The 11,125-nt window shown below is 44.6% G+C and overlaps 1 protein-coding gene across 1 annotated transcript in view; it reads right to left on the bottom strand.

Moving 5' to 3' along the window:
- Positions 1-10,385, bottom strand: part of DPYSL3 (dihydropyrimidinase like 3) — a 75,056-nt gene extending 64,671 nt beyond the window's left edge. The window contains exon 1 of the mRNA XM_034778560.1: positions 10,036-10,385. Coding sequence (XP_034634451.1) covers positions 10,036-10,365 — 330 coding nt within the window. The 5' untranslated portion in view covers positions 10,366-10,385. The remainder of the gene's footprint in view (positions 1-10,035) is intronic.
- Between the last annotated feature and the right edge of the window lie 740 nt (positions 10,386-11,125).

Consider the following 11,125-nt stretch of genomic DNA (forward strand, 5'->3'; position numbering starts at 1 on the left):
GGGGGGGGGGAGTCCGGACATTTACAAATTCCCCCGGATGCTATTTTTAGTTCAAAAAGCCGGACGAATGGTAACCCTAAGTAAGCCCAGCAAGAGAGAGGCCAGAGATGGGCCTAAGGAACTGCCCCTTGTACATTGAAAAGGTTCCATTGTGGGATTTGCACTGCAGCTTCTTAACACATCCCATCTTCCTCTAGTAAAGCAAAATGACAGCGGGCGCAGAGAGAGCTGTCACATCAGAACCCATCCAGCTCTCTCCTGCCAATAGTTCTCCTCCCACTTGCCTCTTGCTGTTTCTATGCTCCCCGGTGTTGTGTGATAGATCATGGAACCCTGGGAGGGTCAGATTAATGGGCTCAGTAAGAAACTGTGGGATGTGTGGGATTTCTCCAATTTCTAATTAAAAGCACCCGGGATTGGGAATCCCAAATGCAGCAGTGGAGGGAGTCAGCCTTAAGAAGGGACTCTTCAGTGCATTCCTCAACCATCTGGGCACAATGAAACTGAAATAGTGGAATGGTTTTGCTTAGAGATTGACTGGTTGCCTCAGTGGATGTTTAGCAAAAACTAAGGCCAACCTTGGATGCATCTGCTTCTCTGAAAGATGATCTCATCCCGATCCCACAGACAAGGAATCTTGAACTGGGTGGTAGCTGATTCCTGAAACAGCTTTACAGTTTTCTGTAAGGTTTCTTCACTCTCCCAGGCTATAGGTCAAGAAGCACTATTTGCCCATCCAAAAACATTTGCTTCATGTTTAACCTAATGTACACATGGGACACATCTAGCAACTGGAAATCCATCCATTTGCAGACCATCCCTTTGCACTCATGCCCTTCCTGCCCTCTGTAAAGTGATCACCTCCCCGGGTGTTGACATTTTTGGCATGTTTTGGGTTTCATGGAACTTTTTACAGTTCCACAGAATGTCTCCCTCCCTGCCTTCTTCTCCTTAATTAAAACCATTGTTTTTCTGGGGAAATTTAATTGAAAGAACATGTATTTCTAGCTGCCTCTTCTTTGGAAGAAAGAAAGAGCCTTCATGCTTGTGCTGCTTCTAGGACAACCAGGGGAATACAATAAAATCACAGCAGGACCCAAAACAAAGTCTTATATTCAGGCACTCATATACATACACCCAAAACTTTGTGATGCTTTAAATCCAGCTCCACAGTTTGCACTTGATTCTAATCTCTGAGTCAACAATTGCAGACACTTTCTTTGTAACTGCAGGGCAAGGACATAGTCAATTGCAGGTTTTTTATAGCTGGTGAAATCAGTACAAACAGCAAGAAATCTGTATATGTTTATCAAGGAAGATAAAAGTATGGGAGATGGCAGAATGTATAAATGGGTTTGGATTTCAAATACCCACAAAGTTCTGGAGTATTCTGGGTTTTAGTTCAAAGCCTGTCTTTAACAAGCATTTGCAAATACTTTTGACTATATGCAATTACTTTTCAGTAATAAAATGTATGTGCACCACTATCCTCTACTTGATGAAATCAGAATTGCTCAACTATGTGTCATAACCTTAACCCTATACTGTTAACCATGACTCACCTCTAGCTCAAGTGGCTAGGGCCTGCAATTTTGGAGCAGGAGAATTTTAGTTTCTCTTTACTGCTGCTGTGAAGTTCTGAATCATGAATCATCAAGTTCCTAGATGTACATGGATTTGATCTTTCAGCTCTAAGGATTGCACTTCAAGATACTTTACAAACGGTGTAATGCACACCAATATATTGGGGGCTGATGGGCTCTTTCGGAGATGCAGCTGTCTCTGCAGTGGAATGATACCAGTGTCAACACAACACAATGGTTTAGATCAGGAACTGAATGATGATTTATCCAGTTCAGACTACAAGTGAGAATTTAGGTGGGAAGAGTGCATTAATCTGAGTTGGACTTTAGCTCAAACATCAGACACCAAGACTAATTCCTAATGGAAAGAGCACTGGACTAGGACTCAGGAGATCTCAGTTCTAGTCACAGTTCTGCCATTACCCTGCTGATTGTATTTGGGTGAGTCACTTAATCTCTGATCCGCACTTTCCCCATCTGTACAAAGGAGATAATGATACCAACAAAGAATAGATCATTTGATGATTACCTGTTCTGTTCATTCCCTCTGGGGCACTTGGCATTGGCCACTGTCAGAAGACAGGATACTGGGCTAGCTGACCTTTGGTCTGACCCAGTATGGCTGTTCTTACGTTCTACCTCCTTTGGAAAGTGCTTTGAATTCTACTGATGAAAAGAACTGCATAAGAGCTAGGCATCCATTATTATTATCACTGAAATGAACCACGAGATCTTGAATAACCAAAATGGTCAGGAGTCAGTACTCCTTTTTGCAGATACAGACTAACATTGCTGCTACTCTGAAACCAGTCCTTGTTTATCAGCTCACCCAATACCAAGCATCTTGGCAGCAGCACAGCACCCCCTAACACCATCCTGAGATATTGATTCAGTACTGACTCAGAGGAAACAGCAGACCTATTGATTCATTGAAGCCACTTCTGGATGTAGCTGATTTTCTGATAACTTCCATCCAACTACTTACTCAGATCACACCTGCTCTAAGGCCAAAAGAGGAACAATCACAGGTTGGTGTGTAAACTACTGTTGGCAGAACATAGAGAACTTTCTTTAAGCAGCAGCCGCATATATAATGTATGTGCATATTGGTGTACTTTAAAATAACCTACAAAAATGTTGTTACAATTGGAATTGTTGTTTGAAAATAAATGTCACTTCATTTAATATTCCTATTCTTTTAACTCCCTAGCTGGAACTGGTGTTATTGGAAAAGGCCATTTCTTTCTCTATCCTCAGCCTCTCTCTATGGGATTATTCTCCCCAAAGTTGCTATGTGCTACATATAAGATTGAGAAGAGAGCTGTTCACAAGACAAAGAAAAGATCTGAATGGTAGAAAAAGTGAGACTATGTGAGGAACTGTGTGCACGAAACCATCCAAGTGAGTGTAGGACTGCTGGTGTAACATGGCAGCTGTATCCTCTACATTGTCTTGTTGATGGTATGGTTAATGCTGCATCAAAGCCTGTCTGCACAGACATCCCTATGGTTGTTCAGCCTACAATTAATGTGTCAGGCTGAGCTCTGCATTAGTTGTAAGCTCTAAGTAAAAAGATCACCAGGTCATTGTGAATACAAGTCCTTGAAGAAGTCTGCTCACAAAGGCAAGTGCTAGACTATCTCATGGGTATAGAGAATAATACAAAAAATATAATGCCTACAAATCAAGGGGTTGGCCTCACCCAGAACATTGTGCTCAGTTTGGGTCATATCATCTAAAAAAAAAACCACCAGCAGAAATAAAGAATCATTCCTACACCTACTTATGGCAGCCAGATCCAGTCCTTCAAGGAGGCCTCCATGACTAGTGAAATGAAGAGGACCAAGGATAAAGCTATATTTGTTGAGCATCAGGTGGCCTGGACCAATCTAGGTATTTATTAAAGTTGGTCAGAAAATTGGCTTTTTTCCCATTGAAAATGTTGATAAAAATGAAAAAAATAGTTTTCATATAATTTCCCATGGAGAAGCTTGACTTTTGAGCAAAAAATCAAAAACTGACATATATTGTCTGAAAATGAAATAGTTCAACTCAGAAATACTGATGTGATGCCGTGTAAGAGTTATAGTTTAGGTGCTGGGCTCCCACATTGGACTACATCTCCTATGATGCACAATGACCCTCTCCCGCTTGGGTGAGTGAAGATGGTTGCATCATGGGAGTTCCTGGCCCTGGTGTATCTTGGGAGAAGTAGTTCAAGTAGGGACCTCAGTCCATAAAGGAGAATGGTGACATGAGGGAGCTGAACTACAACTCTCATGAGGCATCACAGCAGCATATCGAAATCAAAATATTTCAGTTTTTTGCTGAACTATTTTGGTTTTGGGGCATCTCACTTTTTTGATGAGAAAAGAAAATTTCCTATGCAAATCAGACACTTTTTGAGAAAAACTTTGTTTAGTTAAAATCCAAGTTTCCACCAATACATTTTTGATGAAAAATTTCCTATCAGCCCTAGTATTTATACCATGCTCATCATTATGGTATCTGAGTGCCTGGTGAGTGATATTTACCAGCCTTTTCATGTTCATCCTGAACATAGGACTGTTGGAAAGAACTTGGACCCTGACATGTATAGCTCAAGCACTGATTTTTGATAACTATGCTTCAGGTTTTAGCTCTCTTTAGAATGTGATTGCAGGATTCTCTGAGGCAAACACAGGCTGTATGCAGCAAAATCAGAAAATTAACTTTTGTTTTACAATCAAAATCTATGATTTAACAAGACAGATTTTACCAGGACTTTGGAGGGGAGCCCGGAGCTGGAGCACAGAGCAGCTCCAGAGCAGAGGAGCTGCAGGTTTTTGCCTGGAGCTGGAGTGGAGCTGGAGCATAGCTCCAAAGCCCTGGATTTTACTGTCACTCCTGTGTCACACAGGCAACCTTTTCTATGGCCTTCCTGCAGGAGAAAGAGCCTGATTCTGCCCTCATTATCTTCAGGCTGAGAAGACCCTAACTGGTTTCTCTGAAGCACTATCAATTTCTCAGAATACTGTAACATAGGTAAAAATGGGCCAACCCAACCCACTCTGTAAAATGAGGAAAATAATACTCCCTACTGTATGGGGTGTTGCCAGGGTTTAATTTCATTAATTAATTAATTTAATGGTATTAAAGTGATTTGAGATCCCCCAATAAAAAGTGCTATATTAGTAGAGATGTGCAAATAACAGATTTTTCAGTTCACTGGCAATTATGAAAAATTATGGACAATAATTCATTTCAGGTCAAACCAAAAATTAATTTTTTTGAAAATTTTCAATGAATTGAAAAGTCAGAAAAAAATGTGTTTGGGGTCAAATAAAACAATGTTTTGGTTTGGTTTCAAGCTTTTTTATGTTTTTGTATTTTTTTTTAAATACAATTGAAGGAAACCTCAAAATGAAGTCATTTTGAACAGAAAAATTTCATCTAGAAAATGTTAAAACAAAATATTTCAACTTTTTGCAGATTTTTCTATGTTTTTTTCCACATGAACAAGTCATCCAAACCAACATGAATTCACAAAATGTTTCAGTGTATGCAAATCTGCATTTTTCACCAGAAAAAGTTTTGGTCTAAAAATTTTGTCCAGCTCCATATGTAAGTGCAAAAATGTCATGATTATCATGCTAAATCAACAGGTAGAAATCTGCTGTGGTCTCAGTGATTCTTCTTGTAAATTATTGACACTGGAAATACAAACATTTGAAACTGAACTTATAAAATAAGTATAAAATAATTGTAAAATACTTGTGACAGAAGAAAAAAATCATTTTCTTTCAAGCTACCTCCTCTCTTAGGGTCTATCTTATAGTTGAGTTTGGGATTTTATCACATATTAAACGTGTGTGGTGGCATACAACTGGATTCTCTAAAAGGAATAATTACAGCAAGACTTTACTTTGTTGGTAGTATTTGTCAGCCCCTACTAAAGAGTTAGAGCCTTCTCCCTTGCAGCCCCAGTGACCTTCCTGCCTGAGCCTGCAGTGAAGTGGTTGTTATCCTGCATTTATGGCCATTACAACCAGTTGCCAAGGAAATGACGGCTTCACTGCAGAACCGTGTAGCAGGATGGGATGAGAATCCAGGAATAAATATAATTGGGCCAAATGTTTCTTGTCTACTTCTTCTAACAGCAGGGAGCAGAAACTAGTGGAGCCGCAGTGTTGGGTAAGGAAGAGATACAAGAAAGAGGTGACTCTCCTACAAACCCATGAGCGGGGGGGAAGCACACTGCCATACAAATGGAATGTCACTTCCGATTGCACCTCTCCATTCCTTCTTCCCTCCTTCCTGTCCTCCCCAGTGCAACTCTGCCTCTGCAGAGGCAAAACTGAAAGTCAACAATGAAGTAGTGTACCATGTCAGGGCTGGATACGATGCATCACTGTTATTTCCTTTGGCTAAAGCAGAGTCCAGGTAATAATCCCAGCGAGCATCACCAGGACATAATTTCAGAGGGCGTTGTCGGAAAAGTCAGGGGTTAGAGAGAGATGCTATTTCATTTTCTTATGGTAAATTAAGTGGCTTATTACCATTCCATTAGCTGAAAAGCATGGCTGAAATTGGAACAAACTATGGAGGCTCTGATCTCCAGGGACATTATTGATAAAGACCAGTGTTGAGCAAAATATGTGCTCAAATTGATTGTCAATCGAAAACAAAAAGCCAACGGCAGGCTTCGGGCTGCATGTACACCTGAAAATTCTCAACCAAGAGGGGAACCATGGACCTGATCCGGGCTACCCCAAATCCCATTATATTATATAGATGTTTTATGAGAGCTCTGCATGCTCGACCATGGAGGCATGTCAATGCATCAGGGAGTGTGGTCACCATATTTATAATATGCCGTAAACACACGTCTCTGGCTTGGATTGCTGATGCAGTAGGCAACAGTATAACAGCAGCAATTTAATGTGGCAGATTTCTCAGGCCCTGCGGTTCAACTACACTTTATTACAAAGTGATGGGGAAGGAAGAGGAGTTCCTCTTGTTAAACATTTACCTGGGAGCCAGAACTGTAACAGCCAGGTAATATGCAGGAACATATAATTTCATGATGCAGTTCTAATGCAGTTATTTCACTACTGAAGTGGTGGTTTTACTAATGCTTAGCATAGCTGCTCTCATGTTTTGTTAAGAAAAGCAGCAATTAGTTGACATTGTGCTTCCGAGAATCTGTTCATAACAACTAAACATAAGTGAGAAACAAGCATTAAAAGCAGTGCACTTGCACAGGGTCCCCATCTCTGCCCTCTCCCCCAACCCCTCCGATCACCAGGAAAAAGAAAACAAAACAAAACTGACAGGTTGTAGTTCTGTTCAGGGGCCCCCAATTTCCATAGTGCGGAGGGCCCAAAAATTCTTTATCTGACCCTGATTAGGAGAAGCAATGTGGCCTAGTGTCTTGTGCCCAGGACTAGGAACTGGGAACTTCTGTAATCCCAGTTCTGTCGGTGATTTCCTATATGGCCTTGAGCAAGTCACTTAACCTCTCTCTGTCTGATTTCTTACATGTAAAATCATTATAAGAAAAAAATCAATTTGTACTGAGAAATAACCATTTTAGGCCCTGATCCTGAAATGAGCTCTACACAAGCAACCCCTTGTGGCTCCGAAGACAGGACTGGGGCCATGTTGCGACCTGGTGCCCTTTAAAAGTGGGAGCTGTAGTTGTAGGTCACATGCTGGCTCCTAGTCATGTGCTCCACAGGAAACTGTATACAAGGCCTCCTTAGGCAGAGATGCAGATAGGAGAGACCCAGGCTTAGGGAAGGGATTCGACCGTGTGTGCCTGCCAGGTGGAACACCTGAGAAGAAGAAACCTGCGGTGAGCAGGAGCCAGCTGGAGAGGGTGGGAAAACCCTGGGGACAAGGACCTAGACAAGACCCTGAGGGATAGTGAGGCTCTTTAGAATCTTTGTTTCTATATTAATAAAGAAATCAATTGAGGAAAGTCTGCAGACAGACTGCTCCAGCATCTCCATTGCTGCTCAGAGTTTCCCAGAGCAGCAGCAGCTTGAAATTAACAATACACTGGCCAGTTTCACTGTCACTATTCAGAATCTTATAGGCAACTGTGAAACTGACAAAAATAATGTTAATTTCTTTCTTGCCTTGATAAAACTATGAGCAGCAGCTGCAGCAGACCCCGGGGAAGAGACAGAGGAACCAAAAAACAAAGGCTAAAAGGACTCGGGATAGAGTAGCGGAGATATCTCAGAACGTGCTCTCTGCAGGAAAGGAAGAAGAGATCAAACACTCCTTTCCAGCAAAAAGGAAGAGGTGGTTCAAATGTATTGGATACCTGCTAGGAAGAGATTTATATGAACAATGGAGTCAAGCAGCAGAGACCCCTGAAAGGATGCCTAGCACCTTCCCAACAGCTAGGGCTGTGGGGAGGGCGGGGCTCCTCTTTTCATTTTGCTGGGGAACCTTTCACTTCCCAGTCAGACTTCGGTCACCGTAAGTTCTCTGATTCATAACTGTATGTTAAATACTTCAAGCCTGGCATTCCATGTTCAGACTTGAGCATATGTAAAATTCACAGATACCAATTGTATTTCTTAATTCTTAAAGATTTATTGTGCAGCAAAATTATTTTTTCCCATTTTCTTTAAAAGCACACTTTACTTTTTCTGACCATGTTGCAAAGAATCCTTACAGACTGGCCCAGAGTATAAAAAGGGAAACACTTCTGACTATTATAATAATTTCTTAAAAGATTCACCCAAGTATTGTCACTGACCTACAGGAATAATAATCATGTATCATGATCAAATCACTTTACAAAAGAGGAGCCTGATTGTGATAACACTTGCATCAAGTGTAAATTAGCAGTAAGCCCATTGAAGTTAATGAAGTTGAACTGGTGTTCAGTGATCTTACTGCCAATTTACATTGGTGTAAATAGGATCAAAGCCAAGGAAGTGAACATTTTTCAAACTCTGACAAAATCTCTATGTTGCTGAGCCCAGGGGAACTTTTATTTAATACTATATAGGGCAATATTTGAGTTTAGATCCAGTCTGGAAACCTTGGGCCTGATGCCAATCTCATTGACAGCTCTTTTACACCAGTGTTACATCACTAGTTTGAGTGGAATTACTCCCCAGTTACTCCAGTATAAGTGAAAAGAATGAAGCTCTTTTGGTTTAGACAACACTCAAGCTTAGATGTGAATTTAATCCCTTTTGAAAAAGCAAGAGATTTCCTTTCATGACCAGCCCTGGTAAAAGTTGGCAGCTTTTCTTCTGATGTGCAGCTTTACCATCCTTGGTAACTCAGTGGACCTTTTAAGTCAATAACTCCAAGAAATGCTGACATCCTGTTTCTTAGACAGGAGCTTTTTACGGTACAAACTGACAGCAAAAGGCTTTTCTTTCTCTCTCTCTCTTTTTCTAAAGAAACACAGGAGAATGTTGTAGATCCTCCTCTTGGTTAACCACAGATTCTATGAAAAAGACTAAAGTTACAGTATGCACTGTCTGCAGTTCCTCTGAGTAAGAGATTTCCATTGCAAATTATTATTCATCATATTGGTGCATAATAATTATACTGTATCCATTTGGTCTCTGCAATCAGGACCTGGAGAGGAACAAATGTCTGACGAGTGACAGTATTTATCTACTGCTCTTCTTAGCTCCCAGTCTGAGCATCTTTTTTGAACTCTGAACCCTCTGACTTCCAAGAACTATAAAGGCACCATCAGAAACACAAAACAAAACAGTGTTTAACTTCTGTCAGTCTTCTAAAAGCCAGAAGTTTCTGAAAAGAGCAAATACAGAACTGATCCGCTTAGCTTGTGCTAAAAAGTAAACTATGGGTTTTTTCTTTATTATTTAAAAAATACTACAGTAATTACAGCAATGAACCCAAGCCCTGCGGTAACTAGAATAAGCTGTAAAGTTTGGGGCCAAGTACGGGAGTATGTCTTTCAGTAGAAGCAAAAAGTTTAACACTTTGCAGCAACTCTAAGCAACAGTTCATGCCGGCAGGATAATTGCAGCTATGTAACACACACTGATCACATGAAAGCCATAAAGTGCCTTTAGGTAGCAATTAGCAAAGGGTCATTCGGGTGTTTATATAAGCGTTTCTGTAACGAGGATGGAGTCCTGCCTCTCTTCCCTGCATCCCCGTGATGCCTGCAGCCCTCGCAGCCCAGCATTTCAATTGCAGAGGCTCCAGGCAGAGACACCGCTATGGGACAGGAGGGAGAGCTGAGCCGCAGCCGCGTGATGCTTGCAGCACTCCCCATGCCCAGCTTTTCGGGTGCCCGATGGCTGCTGGCCCCTTCACGGCAGAGAGGGGCGGACCCAGACCAGGGCGCTCACCTCACACTCAGCATTTCACATCTCCCAAGCTGGCCCCTCCATGCTGGCTCTGGGGTGCCCCCCTCCCAGCCCCCGAGCAGAGTAGGCGGCGGGGCGCGGCCCCCCTGTACCTTGTCCGGCTGGTGGCCGAGGTTCTGCAGCCGCTCCTTGTCCGAGCCGCTCCGGATCTCCACCCCGGGGGCGGCGGCGGCCGGGGGCTCCCGCGGGGGCTCGGGCTCAGGCGCCGCCGGCTGCGGTTGCCGGCTGCCCCGGGCTCCGCGCTGCCCCACGCTCAGGGCCCCGAAGTCCAGCGTCTTGCTCTCGAAGGCGCCCTCCACGCTGCAGAACATGCCGCCGTACTTCTGCCGGGGGACCTGGGCCGTGGTGCCCGGCCGCGCCAGGTACACGGGCAGCTCGTCCTCCTCCCGGCCCCGCCGGCCGCTGCCGCCGCCCGAGGCCATGGCTGGGATCCGGAGCGGGGAGCCGAGCGCCGCGTCCTGAGGCAGGGGCAGCAGCGAGCGCCGCGCGCGGCGCGGGGGGGTCAGAGGAGGAGGGGGGGGCTCGCTGCTGCTGCGCCTCCGCCCGGGCGGGGAGCAGGACACGCGGGCTCAGCGGGGGGCTGGGCAGGGCGCGGGCAGCCAGAGCCGCTCGCGGCGGGCTGGGCACGGGGTCGGACACTCACACGAGAAGGGGGCCGGGCACCAGCACTCACGGCCGGGCCCCTCGCGCGCTCTGGGCACTAGCACTGGCCGCGGCTCCCGCTCGGCAGGCAGGCCGGGCACTAGTGCTCACAAGTGCTGCCCCTCAGGGCGGAGGGCTGAGCACTTGCACTCCCCCGCGCTCGCTCTGGCAAAGAGCAGCTCTGTGCTCACACTCCCTCGCACGGAGCAAGGGGCTGCACGCTCCCTCGGATCTCCCCGGGCACCCGCCCTCTGTGCACACAACACACGTATGGAGAAGCATGGATGCACGCGGGGAATGGGGCTGGGTCCTGTGATTTCACTGAGAGACTACAGTTTTCTGGTTCTCAGTGTGAATGCTAGTGTCCCTAGGTTGCACTGGTAGGGTACAGCTCCATGCATTGAATGTGGGGGCTCATGGGCAGCTGTGTTCCCTGGCCGTGCTAGTGCACAGCCCCCTTTCTCAGCGTGACTGCTGGGGAGTGCTAGAGGACTGCCCCACCATTGTGAGGGGGAATGCTAGTGCCCAGCTCTGCACCGT

This window comes from Trachemys scripta, chromosome 8, assembly GCF_013100865.1.
Source record: "Trachemys scripta elegans isolate TJP31775 chromosome 8, CAS_Tse_1.0, whole genome shotgun sequence".
Classification (NCBI taxonomy): domain Eukaryota; kingdom Metazoa; phylum Chordata; order Testudines; family Emydidae; genus Trachemys; species Trachemys scripta.